Source organism: Lemur catta, chromosome 18 (genome assembly GCF_020740605.2).
Source record: "Lemur catta isolate mLemCat1 chromosome 18, mLemCat1.pri, whole genome shotgun sequence".
NCBI lineage: Eukaryota > Metazoa > Chordata > Mammalia > Primates > Lemuridae > Lemur > Lemur catta.
This window is the reverse complement of record NC_059145.1, coordinates 42198700-42218835: the sequence shown is the minus strand read 5'-3', so window position 1 is coordinate 42218835 and position 20136 is coordinate 42198700. Positions and strand designations below refer to the sequence as shown.

At 34.8% G+C, this 20136-nt stretch overlaps 1 protein-coding gene across 1 annotated transcript in view; it reads left to right on the top strand.

Annotated features, from left to right (window-relative positions):
• Window positions 1-20136, top strand: part of TOPAZ1 (testis and ovary specific TOPAZ 1) — an 83924-nt gene that overhangs the window by 60963 nt on the left and 2825 nt on the right. Inside the window, exons 16-19 of the mRNA XM_045530478.1 lie at window positions 312-477; window positions 10121-10285; window positions 11939-12142; window positions 19506-19689. Coding sequence (XP_045386434.1) covers window positions 312-477; window positions 10121-10285; window positions 11939-12142; window positions 19506-19689 — 719 coding nt within the window. The remainder of the gene's footprint in view (window positions 1-311; window positions 478-10120; window positions 10286-11938; window positions 12143-19505; window positions 19690-20136) is intronic.

Sequence of the window (20136 nt, the reverse complement as noted above, 5' to 3'; positions counted from 1 at the left end):
CATGAAATCCTTTTGTCAAAAACAGTGTTTGAAACAGATGAAAGGAAAACTGCTGATCAGGGGAGCCCGATGTGGTGGTGGTGGTGGTGGGAGGGAGTGACTAAGATGAGGCAGAGCCTACTTATTCCCTTTCGCCTTCTGTCTTTATGGTGGAGCAGGAAGGGACTTCAAGGAAGAGTCTTGAAGCAGTTTGACAGCCATCAGTCTAGGATGATGACTCAAACTGAACAATTAGCTTGTGAATAGTTATCAGTGACTTTGTGTCTTTGTAATGATTGATACTCAATTAGTGTTCTTTGTTTTTATTCTAGGGAAGGAAGGTCTTAGATAAACTATATGAATTAAAAATACATTTTACAAGTTTAAAAGGACTTATAGGGCCTGAAATGTTAGCACCAAGATGTCAAATTGTGAATGTTGCAGCAGAAATTTTTCTAAAAAGTGGAAGCCTAGATGGTGCCATTTGGGTATTGAGGGGTAAGTTCTGACATATGCAAGCATAAAATAATTTGTTAAACTTGTTATAAATTTTTGTCTGTGTAATTACCTTAAATTGATATTGAACTGTGGGTGATAATTTGGTCTAAACCCTAGTGAACATGTGGGTAGAAAAGGTTGTTGTTGAGTAAACTGAAAGGGGAAAGTTAACTTTACTCTAAAGAAGAAATTGTGGCTGTGTATGGTGGCTCATGCCTGTAATCCTAGCACTCTGGGAGGCCAAGGCAGGAGGATTGTTTGAGGTCAGGAGTTCGAGACCAGGCTGAGCAAGAGCAAGATGCCGTCTCTACTAAAAATAGAAAAAAATTAGTCAGTCAACTAAAAATAGAAACAAAAAGTTAGCTGGGCGTGGTGGCTTATACCTGTAATCCCAGCTACTCGGGAGGCTGAGACAGGAGGATCACCTGAGCCCAGGAGTTAGAGGTTGCTGTGAGCTAGGCTGACGCCACAGCACTCATTCTAGCCCAAGCAACAAAGTAAGACTCTGTCTCAAAAAAAAAAAAAAAAAAAAATAGAGAAGAAATTGTATGAGCCATTGTTGATTAAAAACTGGTTCTTGCTATGGCCTGGGAACCATACTAAGTGCTTTACCTAGATTATCCCAGTTAATCTTCATAGAACCCTGAGTTGGGAACTACTACAATCCCCATTTTATCAATAGCAAAATGTTGTCCTTGGCCAGGCATGGTGGCTCATGCCTGTAATCCCAGCACTTGGGGAGGCTGAAGCAAGAGGATCATTTGAAGCCAGGAGTTACCCAACCTGGGCACCATAGTGAGACCTCGTCTCTACAAAAAACTTTTTAAATTAGCCACACATGGTGGCATTCGAAGTCCTAGCTACTTGGGAGACTGAGGCAGGAGGATTGCTTGAGCCCAGGAGTTCGAGGCTGCAGTGATCTATAATTGCACTGCTGCACTTCAGCCTTGGCAGCAGAGCCAGACCCTGTCTCTAAAAATAAAAAATAAAAATATAAAAAGAATGTTGTCTGTATTAAGCAACTTGCCCAAAAGGGCATAACAAGTAAGGAATGGAGGCCAAATTCAAACCCAGACAATCCAGCTTCAGAGCTCAGGCTTCAGCTGCTATGTGAAAGGGAAATCCTGATTACAATGTGCATAAACTCTGTCTTCACATGTATAGGCAAATGTGACTTCAAACCAAAACAAGTAAAGCTCACTTTCCCTGGTAAGGTGATCTTTCTACCAGAAATTACAATGAAGTTAAGCCAGCAAAAGCAACTAAGGTTAGTTTGATATGAGATGAATAAAAATTTAAAGAGCATGATAGTGGTATGACATGATAGCAAAGGATAGCTCTGGCTGCTTGGACCATCAGGCAGATTTTACTTGATAACGTGGGATTAAGAATGAAGAAACCTCAAGGATCTCAGAGTTCAGGTAGGAAGATGGATTAGATAAATAAGGCAAATAGATTACTTTACACTAACACACAAACACATATACTAGCACCAGTATATATATATATGTGTGTGTGTGTGTGTGTGTGTGTGTGTGTGTGTGTGTATATCGAGAGAGCAGGGGGAATATATATGTGTCTGTGTATATATACATATATACTTATATACGTGTGTGTATAATACCTTGTACTCATATGGAATACAGAGGTTGTGATAAATAGACTTCATTCAAAAGCTTGTTGGAAAAGATTTTCTTCAACTCAAACATAGCCAGCATGATTTCCTTAAGTGGAAAGAGTAACCAAGATACAAAAATAGAAATTAGTGAAATGCAAGCCAGAGCTCACAAGCTCTGTGAGAAAGAAGAGATGTGGCAAGAAGTGGGGAGGGTAAAACAGTTGATAAAAATGGGCTTAGGCCGGGCGCGGTGGCTCACGCCTGTAATCCTAGCACTCTGGGAGGCCAAGGCAGGCAGATTGTTTGAGCTCAGGAGTTTGAGACCAGCCTGAGCAAGAGTGAGACCCCGTCTCTACTAAAAATAGAAAGAAATTATCTGGCCAACTAAAAATATATATTGAAAAAATTAGCCCGGCATGATGGCGCATGCCTGTAGTCCCAGCTGCTTGGGAGGCTAAGACAGGAGGATCGCTTAAGCCCAGGAGTTGGAGGTTGCTGTGAGCTAGGCTGACGCCACAGCACTCACTCTAGCCCAGGCAACAGAGCAAGACTCTGTCTCAAAAAAAAAAAAAAAAAAAAAAAAGGGCTTAGATCATGTTACAATAGAAACCTTCTGCCTAAAAGTTTCTGGCAAAACCAGTCTTTCTTAAACTACAGACTAGGAGAGAGTTTGTGGGAGGGATGTAGAGTGGTCTATGGAGATCTTGTTTGAAATTCTGATATTTAATTTTGAGATTATCTTTAAAATTCTATCAGTTATAAACATAGTATTCTTTTTCAGTGACAGTTTCAGTTGAAAGTAATTTTCACAAGTAAAATTGTATTACTTTAAAAGAAGAGCCCACAAAAGTATACTCAGGTGTCCCTAGAATTTTTTATTCTTAAAGTGGTTCTATAGTGAACATGCCATTCCCAAGAAAGGAAATATCATAACTCAATCTCACTGGTAATAAGTGAGATTAATATTCACTTGTAATAAGAGAAATATACATTTAAATTACAAAACACCATTTTGAACCTATCAGACTATCAAAGATCAAATTTTGGTGATATGTTTTTCATGGGGGTATAGAAAAGTGGACATTCACAGAAATTGTCTTAGGGTTTTTTTGGCAAAATAAATGTCAAAAGTTAAAAATACATATTTCATTTATTGACTCCATTTCTAGGAATTTGTACTACAAACACATTTATATTAAAACCTGTGTACAAGGGCATGTATATACTTGATGGCATGTATATACATGCCCTTGTACACAGTTTACGGTTTCCTGAAGTCTTTTCTTATACCAACAATGGTAACAAACGATTCCAGGTAACTTAAATGTTCACTAAGGGAATACCAGTTAATTAAATTGTGTTATAGCCACATGATGGGGTAGAATAAGGCAGATCTATAGGTACTAATTTTAAATGATCTCCAGGGTCCATTATAAAGTGAAAAAAGGAATGTGCAGAACAGTGTATACAGTATGCTACCATTTGTATAAAAATAAGAATAGGTGCATACATATTTGCTTATAAATTCTTTTTTTTTTTTGCTTATATATTCTTAAAATACTTGTAGGGTACACAAGAAACTAGTAATAGTAATTGCCTCTGGGAAGGGGAATTGAGTACTTAGAGGACTAGGATGGGAGGCAGAGTATCTTTTTACATGTATGTTTCCTACTTTTTTCCTTTTAAAAAATGTACGTTTATTACCTACTACATTTTTTTAAAATGGGATTACATAATTACTCAAGTTTGAGAAATGCAGAAAATTTTGCACATTTCTTTTTTGGTAGGTGGCAGACTTTATGATGAGAAGAAATCTATTGTTTTGGCTTTTCACTTTGACATTTCAAACTCTTTCTCAGGGCCAGCACTTTTTATCCTGGGAAATGAGCAACAAATTCCTACCATGCCTTCTCCCAATAGCAACATTAAAAAAAAAGTCTTAAAACTATAATTTTGTAATCATGCTTCAGAGGCTGAAAAATAGTGTCTTAGCTCTCTAGAATACACATTTTAAAAAATGTTATGCCATTTATTGAGACACTGCCATTGAATTTTAAAGTAACTTATTTCTTTTATATAAGTAACACATATTCATTATAGAGAAATATGAAAAGGTAGATAAGCAAAACTAATGATAAAAATCTTTTAACATTTGGTCACCCAGAAATTGCTATTATCCACTTTAATGTTACTATAGAGACTTTTTTATACCCTGCCTTTTTTTCAGGCAACAGTCTTTCTGTGAAAAGAAATGTTATTTTACAACGTCGCTTAATGAGTTGAACGGTTTTCCATCTTTTTTTTTTTTTTTTGAGACAGAGTGTTGCTTTGTTGCCCTGGCTAGAGTGAGTGCCGTGGCGTCAGCCTAGCTCACAGCAACCTCCAACTCCTGGGCTTAAGCAATCCTGCCTCATCCTCCCGAGTAGCTGGGACTACAGGTGTGCGCCACCATGCCCGGCTAATTTTTTCTATATATATTTTAGTTGGCCAGATAATTTCTTTCTATTTTTAGTAGAGACGGGGTCTCACTCTTGCTCAGGCTGGTCTTGAACTCCTGACCTCGAGCGATCCACCCGCCTCGGCCTCCCAGAGTGCTAGGATTACAGGCGTGAGCCATCGCGCCCGGCGGTTTTCCATCTTATATACAGATAGGTGGATAGATTAATCCATGAATCTACTTTTATTAAACTAGCTTGTTTTCAAATTTCTGTTATACACAATAATCCCTGCTTAACATCACTGCTAAATCTTAATTTCCTTAGAATAAATTTTAGTGATGAAATTGCTGTGTTAAAGGGTAAGGACATTTTTAAAGCTTTTTGGTAAACATCACCAAATTTGCTCTTACTGCCATTCAGATTTGCAGATAAGTTATTTCAGGTTTGTTAGAAAGCCCCTTTTGGTGAGAAAATCCTAAAGAACTATAGTATTAGATAGATCTTCTACATAAACATTGTCCTTTTTAGGGATCACAGGTGCATATTAACAGTTCTAGCGGTTCTCAATAGCATGATTTTTGGTTATTGGACAGGCAGACTGGTACATTCAAGGTTATGCAAACCCCAATCTAGCTGTTCGGTACATTTCATTCTAGGTCTTATCCCTGTGAGTAGAAAAGTCTTCTACACCTTTAATAAGGTTGTAGTAATTATAGTCTTTTTAATAGTGTGTGAAGATTCAGGTTATGAAACACCTTTGCCAACACTGAATTTTATTATTTTTCTTATCTTTTTGCTAGTTTGCTAGGGTAAAAATGATACTCAAAGCTTTACTTTGCATTTAATTTATTATTATAGAAATTTATTCTTTTTTCCCATTTGTACTTATTATTTTGTGGGTTGCCTGTCCATGTTCTTGGTCTATTTTCTGATTTTACTATTTCTCTTCATTATTGGTTTAGTAATAATGCGAATATTCACTATATACCAAACATTGTGCTAAGTGTATTACTTGTGTCATCTCACTTAATCAACCCCAACCCCATGAGGTAAGTAATGAGTAATGGTATCCCAAGATGAGGACATTGAGGTTCAGAGAAGATCACACAAGTAAGTGTGGAGCAGGAATTCCAATCCAGGTCTGTCTGACTACAAAGTCCATATTTTTAACGACTATACCAGTACTATTATTTCCCTGTTTTCTCCTCTAAATGTACATTATAAAATTGCAACTAGAGCAGAAGCACAAACTACATAAACAGACCCAGACCTAACCTAGTCAACCTCCTGAGCAAAACAGGGATACTGGGCTTGTTTTCAGAAATCTAAGACAGTAGTTCTCAAACTTGACCATCAGAATTCTCTAGAGAGCTTGTTAAAACACAGATTGCTGGGCCCACCCCCATATTTTCTGGTTCATTAAGTCTAGCGTAGGTACTGAAAATTTGCATTTCTCTCAAGGTTTTAGATGTTGCTACTGATGCTGGTCTAGGAACCTCACTTTGAGAACCACTGCCCTACAGCACCCTCAACATGGCGATGTTTCTTATACCTCACCTGTGTCCCTAAACCACGCCCTCTCTAGTCACTCCCCTAGTTTTTTTAACGACTGCTATTAAACATTACCATTTTTATTTTTTGAAAGTTAATTAGATTGAGAGGATTTCACTTGTGGTGGTATCTGGCACAGAGTAAATATTAATAGTTGAGGTAAGTGGATGAATGGATTTTCCTCATTTAAGTATCTTTGTACCTTCCTAAGGAGAAGATGGCTGGCATTTTTTAAAGTGTGTGTGTTTTAAGAAAAGTATTAGCTTGCTTTTTTTTTTTTTTTTTTGGAAACAGAGTCTCGCTCTGTTGCCCCAGGTAGGGTGCAGTGGCGTCATTGTAGCTCACTACTACCTCAAACACCTGGGCTCAAGTGATCCCCCTGCCTCAGCCTCCCAGAGTAGGTAGGACTACAGGCAGCCTGAGCAAGAGTGAGACCCAGTCTCTACTAAAAATAAAAAAATTAACTTTTTTATGCTATGAAATTTAGCACAAGGATTATCTTACGCACCTGGACCAGTGATTATGACTACAGTACAAATATAAAGCATACAAAGAATTTTAACATTTAAGGAAAAAATGTGTTATCTTCATTTTCAAACAGTAGATAGATCTCAGCATAAAGCTATGGTATGCCAGGCAATTTTTAGTCTCTGTTTTAATACCACAATTTCTCTTATATCTACTCATCAGGACCAACTATTTAGGTCATTAACACCCTTTTCCCAAATAATTTTCACCAAATGTAAGCACTGGTCATTTTTAGTGATGGGATTTTAGATTATTTCTAAAATACTTCTTCGTACTTCTGTGTTTTGCTTGAGTTTTTTATAGTAAGCATTTGTATTTTAAAAATAAATATTATTTTAAAAGTAAATCAACCAACTTGGCCTCATCCTAAGCAATAATATCTGTGAAATCACAGATTTAATGTGATTTTTATATATAATATGATCTTTATAATTTTTAAAATACACAAATTATTAAAATTTATAATGTAACACCTAAAATTCAAGTACCATCAGTGATATATTTAATGTCCCTTTTATATTACAGTAGTTTTGCATATTAAAGATACTAGCCCTTGATGTGTTGGATATTTACAAATATTTTTCTCAGCTTTTCATTTTCCTTTTTAATTTTTTTTTGCATTTTTTTTTCTTTTGCCCAATTGGCATTTTTTCTACTTAATATAAACTGCTTTTAAAGTCTTTAATAATCTTTGTTTTGTATTATGCTTTTAGGCAGTCCTTACATGTTCACCCGTACATTCTTCAAATTTTTTGATTCATTGTTAGTTTTAAATTTTGGTGTGAGGTGGGAACCTAATTTATTTCCCCCAAAATGTTGTTCCAGTTCAACCTTTACTCACTAATTTGAAATGCCGCTTTCATCATAATAATAGAATCTTGGGTATGTTGGGTCTGTTTCTGTACTTGTCTTTTCTCCTAAAGATCTCTCTGTTTCTGTGCTAGTGCTATACTCTTTTTGGTTCATGTAGTATTAGAAAAAGTAATGATATCTATATATCTATCTAGGCAAGATCATCCTCAATCCTCTTTTCCAAACTATTCTTTGCTATTCTTTGTGTTGATTCTTTTGAATGGATTTCAGAGTCATTGAATCATGGTTTAATACAGCTCTGTAGGAGATTTGATTTGGATTGGGATTATATTAAATGTATACATTAAGGGGAGAACAGATATCTTTAGATATTCCCCTATTGCAGTATTCACCATGGTTAAAAGATAGTTATTTGTTTGATAATCTCACTGACTAGCCTGGAAATTGATTTAGTGTAAAGACTGTCTTAATAATCTTCATATTCCCAGTGCCTATATTCAAAATCTTGTTTGAGTAATGACTGAATATTCATGTATTGGAAAGTAAATGGATAAAGAGCGGCTATTATAGAAATTTTTCTTGCCTTTTGACTCTTAGACTTTAGACAAATGGAAAATATTTCCCAAATGTAGAATAGAGAAAATCATGAAGATGAATGCAAGAACAACTTTTATTGCTATAAAACTAGTATTAAGTACACTATTAAACAGATTTTTGTTCTTGGAAATTTAATTTTCATAACAGTGCTTATAAAATTTTCATAAAAGTATTTATAATGTACACCAGCTAGATTAATTAAATTAAAAGCATTGATTTCCAAGTGACTTCCCATTTATCAGTTTCAATTAACTTTGGTATAATACATGGAATAATGAATTTATTCACATTTTTTATATAGCTATACAATTTGGTAAAATTTTAAAGTGAATCTCCTAAAATACCATATAGACTTTCAAAAATGTGACTATTAGTCTACCTTAAATGTAAAGAATAAGTACTAAATAAAAACAATGTAATTTTTATGAGAAGGTGCTTACATAAGCTACTTCTTGTAAGCTATATCTAACAGATATATGACTGACAAAAAATAATTGAACTTATTTGGTCAAAGCAAAATTCAGTTTATAAAGCATGGTAAGTTAACAGTTTTACTTTTAATGGGAATTATGTTTAAAGATAACTTATGTAGTCTTTCAAGATATTAAGTTCATTTTAATTTCTCTATATATTAAAATTTCAGCAAATTTAGGAGTAAATTAATGATGGTATCTGTCTAACTGAGTTAATATTTGTAAAGCACTTGAAACGTGGTCTAGCACATAGGGTAAATCTGTTAAGTCAGAATAAGTCACGTGGGCCCTAGTAATTTTAAAATAAGCTCCTGTTTTAAAGCTTTATACTGGATGCATAAAGCTTTCTTTTGGCATTACGTACTTGATTTATCAACTCTTTCTTCAATACTTTGGTATTCACCGTGCTGGGAAGGCCACAAAAAAAAAAGGATTACTTGATTTCTCACTTAGTCCAGTTGAAAAAGAACACCAAAATGTAACTTGAGTGTTATATTATTATTATATATAGTTATATTATTATATATTATTAAATATAGCAATCCTTCATTATGTGTATAATGATTGAGTAAATTAGGTAAATGAAAAATACTGACATTTCTAACGTTTTAGCACTTCAGTGTTCTGTACTACAGTCTCCCATTGTTTTTCTCAATGTGAAAAAATCAGGGCAGAAATTAAGGAACTTCAGTATTATAGGTAATATTCCCTTTTTTTTAGGCTGTGTGATGGGTACATAAGAGTTCATTTTATTCGTATGCTTTTACAACATATATGTTTTTGTTTGTTTGTTTGTTTTTGTTTTTGTTTTTGTTTTGAGACAGAGTCTCGCTTTGTCGCCCAGGCTAGAGTGAGTACCGTGGCATCAGCCTAGCTCACAGCAACCTCAAACTCCTGGGCTCAAGCGATCCTACTGCCTCAGCCTCCCGAGTAGCTGGGACTACAGGCATGCGCCACCATGCCCAGCTAATTTTTTTTATATAGATTTTTAGCTGTCCAAATCATTTCTTTCTATTTTTAGTAGAGACGGGGTCTCACTCTTGCTCAGGCTGCTCTCGAACTCCTGACCTCGAGGGATCCACCCGCCTCGGCCTCCCAGAGGGCTAGGATTACAGGCGTGAGCCACTGCGCCTGGCCTACAACATATATGTTAGATATTCTTCTATAAATATCAAATATTTCATAATATTGTTTTAAAAATAAACAGAAATTGGGGAGAAAAGCTGTTCCCCAATAATACCAGAAACTAAATAAATTATGTATTCCTTATTATAAAATTTTTTGAACTTGTCCACACAACTATTTTATGTTAAAGCAAACATTCATTGTAATCTGAAGATTTTTGTCATAAAAATAAACATTAACTTTAGAATCAATAAGTCACTAGTACACACTTAGATGAAGAATTAATAAAAAAATAAAGTGGCCATTAGTTCACATATTCTTAGGATGATGATCATCACTATATAAGTTGTTTCTAATAAATTTGAGCCATGGTTATCTTTTCTGAGTACACATATTTAAGTTTTGCCACTTTCTCCAAAGGATATTTGAAAACGTTAGTTGTGATTATCCTGTTGTGATTGTCATGGTGTAAAGTATTCGTATTTTTTTCTTTTTGGAAGAGTCAGAATGGATAATCAATACACCACTGTGGCCTTGTGATAGACTGGATGTGCTTAATCGACATAATTTGCTCTGTACAATTGCACATGAAATCTTAGCGAAGAGCCTTTATAGGCAGACATTTGAAGTTTTGCAGAATCTACCAGGTTTTCAAAATTCTCAAGGTATGTTTTTTTTAAAAGTGTAACTATCTCTTGCCCATCTGGTGTTTAACTGTTATTAAGAAACCGTTATCCACCTGTTTTGGTTGAGTTTTCTATTCTAGCATATTTTTTTAATTACAGAAATTTTTAATTTTCTGTAAAATGTGTTCTCTGCAAATTGAATATGCTTTCCTGATGGTTTCACAAAATCAGAGATTCTTATCTTTGGGGTTTTTGTCTGCAGTTCCTAACACAAGAATTTTCATAATTCCCCTTTCCCTATCTCTGTCAAGTTGTCAGCAAACAATATGCTTAAGTGTCCCCAGCAAGCTCTGTATCTTAAAGAATTCATTGCACTGAAATAATGAAGAATACTTTTTCTCTTATTACTTCATAAATAAGTGTAAAACTTAGTTTACATTACCTTGGAACATAGATAAACTTGGAATAAGTGGAGAAAATGAAACAGATGGCAAGTTCAAAGAAAGAACTACTGTTGCTCGCATTGGTAGTTAGTACTCTTGAATGTTAACGCTCAAGTCATATATAGATAGGAAGAGGGAGTCTATGAGCAAAAGCTTTGGGTCAGAAATGAGCTGTGTGATGGGTTCAGAGGGTGATGAAAACGTTAACTTGAGAGCTCCCTTCAGTGCTTTCATCGTATCCTCTGTAAATACAAATTTTTCCATTTATTCCACTGGGTCCTGTATTATTAGCGTTCCTATCTGTTATTAGCATTCGTATCTGTTTCTCCTTATATTAAATAGATAGTGAGCTTCTTCTAGGTAGTGAGCTCCTTCAAGGTATTTCTTTATCTTGGTATTTCTGGCACAATGGGTACTATCTAGCAGGCCCTTAATACACAATTATGTTGATAATGAAACAAAGTAATAATAAGCAGATTGGACAGATAGTTGTGCCAGATTTTGGAAGACCCTAAATGGCAGGCTAAAGGAGTTTTCTTCTCTATGTGTAGTAAGGGAGTCACTAGAGTTTGGGGTCTAGGGAGTGATGTAATGAAGTTGGTGTTTTAGGAAAGTTCCTGTGGCTATAGTGTTAAGGAAGAAACTAAAGGTAAAGAGATTAATTTCTTAATAAGGCCTGGACCACTAAAAGATCCTAAAGTGATAAAGACCTAAAGCCTAGGTTATGGACCCAACTGACTGGATATAGGGAATAAGAGCTGAAAGTCTCTAAGATGACTTCGCTTTCTTCTAAGAATGACTGAAGGAATAGAAATATCCACTAAAGAATTATTTTTAATTTGAGAGTGAATATTAGGTGATGATTTATTTTTAGTCAAGGGAATTATAAGGATAAGGCAGGAATTGTAGATATAATGCAAACAGAATTGCAATACCATTCAAGATGCTACAGATACACAGTTACATGTAGGGATCACATAGAGATGTGTTAATGCATCGTCTGAAATCTTTGTCAAGCTTCTTTTCATATTCCCCATTACAAAGGAAATGAATGGTTTTGCTTGTGTCAGATGCTTTTTTGTTTCTTACTTAGAGAATATGTAAGGTGATTGCATTTTAGTGACTGTGACTCCTATAGTGGGTAAGAAAGGGCCAAGGGGGGGAGAGGGAAATAGAAAGGAGTAAAAGATGGGGGTATGAGAGACTAAGATAAATTAATTTCATTACATCAATTTTCTTTTCATTTCAGAAACCGTGGAGGTTTCACAGTATAGCCTTCTTTTTAATAAACTTCTAGATGCCTGTATAGAAAGCAACAGTCTTGGTGTGTCATCCTCTGTAGCAGAATTCATGATTTCAAAGAGCATCCCTATTGATTTTTCCTTTCTTAGAAGATTAATTACTTCTTTAGGAAGGAGTTGTTTATGGCTCAAAGCCAGAGCCCACTACAAAAGTAAGTTAAATTTTAAAAATTTTAATTTGATATATTGATTTTGAATTTTGTTCTCTAACTCAGGATTCATTTATAATATTTAAGATTAGATATTCATATATATAAAAGGAGCAGTTGGCACATATTCTAAGGCAATGATGTGAACAGATCTATGTTCTCTTTTCAAACTTGTTTTCTTGTTTCCAATTACTATATCTTTGTTTGCACATTAGCATGCCCACTAGAGGATAAGCAAAGGAAATAAATGACAGAATTTGAACCAGTTTGGCATATCTTATAAATATTAATAATGTAAGTGTAAAACAATTAGAATTAGAAACAATCAGAAAAGTAGAATCAAGTTTAAAGAATATCTACATATTTATCTCTGCTGTATCGCTGATCTTTATAAGTTAGAATAATTGACAGCAGGCCGCATAGGGAGGACAGAGGCTATCATAACAATGCAACGTGGTATATAATGTTTTTCACATGGCTTCTAGTAATAGAACTTTGTTCATCTGTTTACAGCTATTTCTCTATAATAGGTAAGCCTGGAAACTAGTACTTTCTCTAGTCCCAGCCACTTTGCACATATTTTAATTAGGAAGTAATGCCATGTGGAATCTATATCTAGAAAAGAATTTTTTCTGCCTTCATGCAGTAATCTTAAATTTCCATTTCTAACACTGTCTTATATAACAAACATTTGAGTGCCTGCTGTGTGTCATCCTGTGCCAGATGTGTCAAGCATACTAGCCACTCCTACGTGAGCGGGAAGTGTTTTCCGAAGTACCAGCTGGGGTCACTTTAGCAGATAGTAGGTAACTTTTTCCCCTAATGAAATGGGAAAAAAAAAAGCTAGAGTGTATTACTGGTAGTAAGGTTAAGTATTTGGTAGAATTTTTGTTTCATTTATATATACATATATATATATATATACTGGGTCATTATGTAAAATGTATTTCTTATTGTGGGCTATAATTAAAAGAAGTTTTGAAAGCAGATTTTTTTAAAAAGAATGATCACAAATTTACAGGAAAGGTAGAATTGTTTGTTCATAATACCTCATTTCAATTTTGTGGTTATGTTTCAACTCTTAATACTATTTCCCTACAAACTGCTAGAAACCGTATACACACTGTACACATAAATATATGTACTATGTGTTGTACTTCCTGATTTTAGTTTTTAGAATTGAAGTTAATGAGAGTAATTTATTTTTCAACAGCTTTTATTGAGGTATAATTCAAATGCCATACAATTCACCCATTTAAAGTATATAATTCAATGGTTTTAATGTTTTTACAAAGTTGTGCAACCATTACCATGATCAATTTTAGAATATTTTCATCATTCTAAAAAGAAACCCCACATCCATTAGTAGTCACTCCTTGTTCCCCTAAAATCTTTCTAGGCCTAATAAGAATCACTTTTAAACTCTTTTTTTAAGCAGTGTGTTAAAGCAATTAACACCTGTGTACAACTCAGTACCTTATTGGAACTTTTCCTTTTATCTCATCACAACTATGCCTTATTTCATATGCCGTGTAACTTCTGAGAGTTACACAAATAAGGTTAAAGAGTCTTTTTGTTTTTTTTAAATGTACCTGAATTATAAAACCAAATGAATAATTTATAGCCATTGATGGGTCTTCAAAACACCTCATTTCCTAACGTTGTTAATATTTAAAATGTTATTGGAACTCCCTTTGAACATAGCTTACACTTGGAAGAAAAGCCTTTCAATGCCTTATAGTCACATCTAATAGTACTTGATTTGGGGCTTAAGGCTAATTTTCATAAAGGCCGTGTTATGGCTATGGTTTTGCTTTTTTTGTTAGTTTTAATATTTTTATGACTTTATTGATATAATTTCACATACCATAACATTTACCCATTTAAAGTGTATGTTGCATTGGTTTTTGGTGTTGTCTTAGAGTGCAGCCATCACCACCATCTAAGTTTAACACATTGTTAACACCTCCAGAAAAAGAAGTCCTATACACATTTGCATTCATTTCCCATTCCCTGGGTGTTTCCCACCTCACCCTAGTCCTAGGCAACAACTAACCTACTTTCTGTCCCTGTGAATTTGCCTATTCTAGACATATCACATAAATGGAATCATTTAACATGTGGGTTTTTGTGACTGACTTGCACTTGGCATAATGTTTTCACGTTTCATCAGTATTGTAGCATGTATCAATACTTCATTATTTTTTATTGCTAAATAATATTCTGTTATATGGAATTTGTTTATCCATTCATCAGTTGATGGACCTTTGAGTTGTTTCCACTTTTTGGCTATCATGAATTTTTTATGCTGTTTTCAAGATTCACATACCAGTTTTTGTGAGTACATACACTTTCATTTTTCTTGGGAGAAGAATTGCTGGCCTATACGGTAAATCTATATTTACCATTTTGTGGAACTGCCAAACTGGTTTCCAAGGAAACTGCACCATTTTATATTTTTATTCCCACCAGACATGTATGGGATTTCTTATTTCCTTATATCTTCACCAACACTTGTTATCGTGTTTTTGATTTTTATTTTAGCCTTCTTAGTGGGTGTTAAGTGATATTGTGGTTTTGATTTGCATATCCCTAATGGCCAGTGATGTTGAGCACCTTTTAATGTGGTTATTGATCATTTGCATATTTTCTTTGGAGAAATATCTATTAAATCCTCTGCCCATTTTTTAATTGGATTTTTTTATTGTTGAGTTGTAAAAGTAAATATTCACACACGCATGCATACATATACATACATATACGCTCTAGATACAAGTCCCTTGTCAGATATATGACTTGCAAATATTTTGTCCATTCTGTGAGTTATCTGTCATTTTCTTGATGGCTTGGCTTTGCTTCATTTCCAGACTAATTAGAAGGAAATTTTCCAGGGACAGCAAAGTTGCCTTTCTGATGCTCCTGATTTGTTCTCTCTCACCCTAAAAATACTGCTTTTCTCTCAGAGCTCAAAAGTCGGGGGGGGGGGGAAGATACTATTAGTATGTCTTTCCATTACTTCCCCCCCCCCGAAAATCAAATGTGAATATTTTTCTTCTCATGTTTGATTTTAGGGGAAAACACAATATTAGTACATTTCTATTTAATTCATTTGTTTTCTGGTCAGAAAAGTAAAACAAGAATGCATGCAAACTATACCTCCCAATAGCTAGTAAAGTTAATGAGTTAATAGTTTGTTTCTCCTGGCAGTGACCTAGGGAGATGGAAATATCTAGTGGTTAGGCATCCAAAATCTTGAGCCAGAAGGCCAGCCTCCCATGCAGGCTTAGAGAGCCTGAGTGCTTACCGAAAGCCCCTCATCTATAACATGGGAATAATTGGACCTAATTTCATAGGTAGCACATCATTCAGGTTAAAATGAGAAAAAAATCTGTGTTTAGCACAGGTATTGGTGCTAAACTAATACCATTTAGTGGATCCTCAAAGATTAGCCATTATCTACATTAGAAAGATTTTTTATTTTTTTTTTTATTTTTTTTTTTATTTTATTTTTTTTTTTTGAGACAGAGTCTCACTTTGTTGCCCGGGCTAGAGTGAGTGCCGTGGCGTCAGCCTAGCTCACAGCAACCTCAAACTCCTGGGCTTAAGCGATCCTACTGCCTCAGCCTCCCGAGTAGCTGGGACTACAGGCATGAGCCACCATGCCCGGCTAATTTTTTTGTATATATATTTTTAGTTGGCCAGATAATTTCTTTCTATTTTTAGTAGAGACGGGGTCTCACTCTTGCTCAGGCTGGTCTCGAACTCCTGACCTCGAGCGATCCACCCGCCTCGGCCTCCCAGAGCTAGGATTACAGGCGTGAGCCACCGCGCCCGGCCTAGAAAGATTTTTTAAAATCTTTATAATTAAAACCTTTATTTTTAATTATGGGTACCTAATAGTTGTGTATCTTTATAGGGTACATGTGATGTTTTGATACAGGCATACAATGTGAATTAATCAAATCAGGGTAATTGGGTTATCCATCACCTCAGGCATTTATCATTTCTTTGTGTTAAGAACATTTCAATTCCACTTTTTTAATTATTTTAAAGTATACCCTAGGCCAGGTGCAGTGGCTCATGCCCATAATCCTAGCAATCTGGGAGGCTGAGGCAGGAGGATCACTTGAGGTCAGGAGTTCAAGACCAGGCTGAGCAAGAGCAAGATCCTGTCTCTATTAAAAATAGGAAAAATTAGCCAGATGTGGTGGTACACACCTATAGTCCCAGCTACATGGGAGGCTGAGGCAGGAGGATCGCTTGAGCCCAGGAGGTTGAGGTTGCAATGAGCTATGATGACGCCACTGTACTCTAGCTGGGTGACAGAGCAAGACTCTGTCTCAAAAAAAGAAAAAAAGTAGGATACTAACTTATAATTGATTATAGTCACTTTGTTGTGCTATCAAATATTGTTCATTCTATCTAACTGTATTTTTGTACCCATTAACCATCTCCACTGTATCCCCCATTCCCTGCTACCCTTTCCAGCCTCTGGTAACCATCATTCTACTCCCGGTCTCCATGACATTAGTTGTTTTTAATGTTTAGTTCCCACATATGAGTGAGAACATGCAATATTTGTCTTTCTGTGCTTGGCTTATTTCACTTAACATAATGTTCTCCAGTTCCATCCATGTTGTTGCAAATGGCAGGGTTTCATATTTATGGGTATATAATATGCTATCATGTATATGTACCATAATTTCTTTATTTATCCATTGATGGACATTTAGGTTGATTCTAAATCTTGGCTTTTATGAATAGTGCTGCAATAAACATGGGAGTGTGGATATCTTTTGGATATACTGAATTCTCTTCTTTTGGATATATACCTAGCAGTAGGATTGCTGGGTCATATAGTAGTTCTATTTTTAGTTTTTTGAGGAACCTCCATACTGTTCTCCATGGTGGTTGCACTAATTTCATTCCCACCAACAGTGTGCAAGGGTTCCCCTTTCTCCACATTCTTGCCAGCATTCATTGCTGTCTTTTTTTTTTTTTATTTGAGACAGAGTCTTGCTCTGTTGCTCAGGTTACAGTACCATGGCAGCAGCCTAGCTTACAGCAACCTCAAACTCCTGGGCTCAAGTGATCCTCCTGCCTCAGCTTCCTGATTAGCTGGGACTATAGGCATGCACCACCATGCCTGGCTAATTTTTTTTTCTTCTATTTTTAGTAGAGATGGGATCTCGCTCTTGCTCAGGCTGGTCTCAAACTCCTGACCTCAGCAATCCTCCCGCCTCCACCTCCCAGAGTGCTAAGATTATAGACATGAGCTACTATGCCCAGCCTGTCTTTTTGATAAAAGCCATTTTAACTGGGTTAAGATGATATCTCACTGTAATTTTGATTTGCATTTTTCTGATGACTAATGATGTTGAGCATTTTTTCATATACCTGTTGGCCGTTTGTATGTTGTCTTTTGAGAAATGTCTATTCAGGTCATTTGCCCATTTTTTAATCAGATTATTTGATTTTTTCCTATCGAGTTGTTGGAGCTCCTTACATATTCTAGCTATTAATCCCTTGTCAGATGGGTAGTTTGCAAATATTTTCTCCCATTCTGTGGGTTGTCTCTTCACTTTGTTGATTGTTCCCTTTGTTGTGCAGAGCTTTATAGCTTGATGTGATCCCATTTGTCCAATTTTTCTTTGGTTGCCTGTGCTTTGCGGGTATTACTCAAGAAATCATTGCCCAGACCAATGTCCTGACAAGTTTCCCCAATGTTTTCTTTTAGTAGTTTTTGTAGTTTCAGGTCTCAGAGTTAAGTATTTAATTCATTTTTATTTGATTTTTGTATACAGCAAGAGATAAGGCTCTAGTTTCATTCTTCTGCATATTCATATCCAGTTTTCCTAGCCCCCTTTATTAAAGAGACTGTCCTTTTTGTACTGTTATGTTCTTGGCATGTTGTTGAAGATAAATTCAATATAGATGTGTGGATTTATTTCTGTGTTCTCTGTTCCATTGGTCTGTGTCTGTTTTTATGTCACTTACCATGCTATTTTGGTTACTACAGCTCGGTAATATAAGTTGTTCTTTTTGCTCAGGATGGCTTTGGCTTTTCTGGCTCCATATAAATTTTAGGATTATTTTTTCTATTTCTGTGAAGAATGTCATTGGTATTTTGATGGAGATTGCATTTAATCTGTAGATTGCTTGAGGTAGTGGTAGTATGGACATTTTAACAATATTGATTCTTCTAGGCCATGAGCATGGAATAGCTTTCCATTTTGTGTGTGTGTGTGTCCTCTTCAATTTCTTTCATCAGTGTTTTATAGTTTTCTTTATAGAGATCTTTCACTTCTTTACTTAAGTTTATTCCTAGGTATTTCATTTTATTTGTAGCTATTGTAAATAGGATTGCTTTCTTGGTTTCTTTTTCAGATTGTTTACTGTTGACATATAGAAATGCTACCGATTTTGTTGATTTTGTATCCTGCAACTTTAATGAATTTATTTTTCAATTTTAATAGTTTTTTTGTGGAATCTTTAGGTTTCTATAGATATCATATTGTCTGCAAACAAGGATAATTTGACTACTTCCTTTCCTGTTTGGATACCCCTGAAGAAACTTACCTTAACAAAACATTTTAAACAAATTTAAATACAGATTTAAATTGGTTTCAGTAAAATATAATATTACCTGTATACAATTTGGATGTCCTAGGAGTTTTAAAGGGGATTTCACTATATATTACTTCTAATAAGCACCTAAACAATTTAAAAATTAAATCTCTTCTCTTGAAAAGTAAAGTTTTTAGAACATGAATTGGTGAATATAGCTACAATACACTGAGCAGCTACAGGATGGAAATACATTTTATATCTAATACTTAGCACAATGCCAGATATATAGTAGGAACAGTAAATATTGCATAAACTATAATGGCACTATAAATAAGTATACTCAAAAATACTATCAGTAATTAATAATTATCAAGTAAAATCTTCACACAATTTTTTTCTTTCTACATTTTGGATTTATTATTCAATATAAGCCATAATTATAAATGTATGTAGCTGCTATTAGACTGCATCCCATAAAAAAAAAAAGCCAAGTAGCTATTTTTTAGTTATTCTTAAATTATGTGGTACTTACTGTGGCTTAAAATAAATGGCATTTGCCATGATTTTCCAGAATGTATTTTTTTATTTCTTCCTATCTAATATTTAAAAAGCATTTTACAAAGAATTTTACATGTACTAGGATAAGCTCAATACCATGTAATTTGTGTAATAAGTCTGCTTTTAATGTAAAGGTTTATTCTATAATGTAAGTAATTATCACCTGTGAGTATTTTAAAAGTCTAGGTTTTTACCTATTGGAGTTGTAGTAAAGTTTGACCTATTATTTGATTTTCAGGTGCTCTTTCATTGGGTTGCTACCCACCATTGGAGGGAAATTTATACCGAAAACTTCTACTGATTCCTTCTTATTTATCTGAGATTGAAATGCTTTTAGCTATTGAAATCTTCCTGGTATCTAATGCTAGTAGTATTCAGAGTCCTGGAACTTCTACACAGACACTGCAGATAGTTTTGAAAAGGTTGGTTGATTTAACTGCATTCTGAATGCAAATCATGGCTCCCCACACCCACCCTAGGATGTAAATGTTTTATGTACTTTTATATATATATTTGTGTGTATATGTGTATGTATATATATACTTTGTGTATGTTGTAAACTTAGGTAACATTTAAATTAAAATTGGGATTAGACCTGTTTGAGGCTTAAAACCAAATGAGTTAGTAGCATTCAGTAAACACCTTAGAGACTTCAAAAATATAGTTCGATGTTCATAGAGATGGATTCTCTTTAGGTACCAATCTTGCTTCTATTTAGAGATCAGTACCTAAATGGTCTTTATCTTTTTGGTCAACCCAAAAGATCTAAGGACTAGGACTAAAAGGGAAATATTTGATAATTTATTAGGTTCAGTCAAGAATATTGTTGAAAATAAAGCCATCAGCCTAGTATCTATATTGTAAAGTGT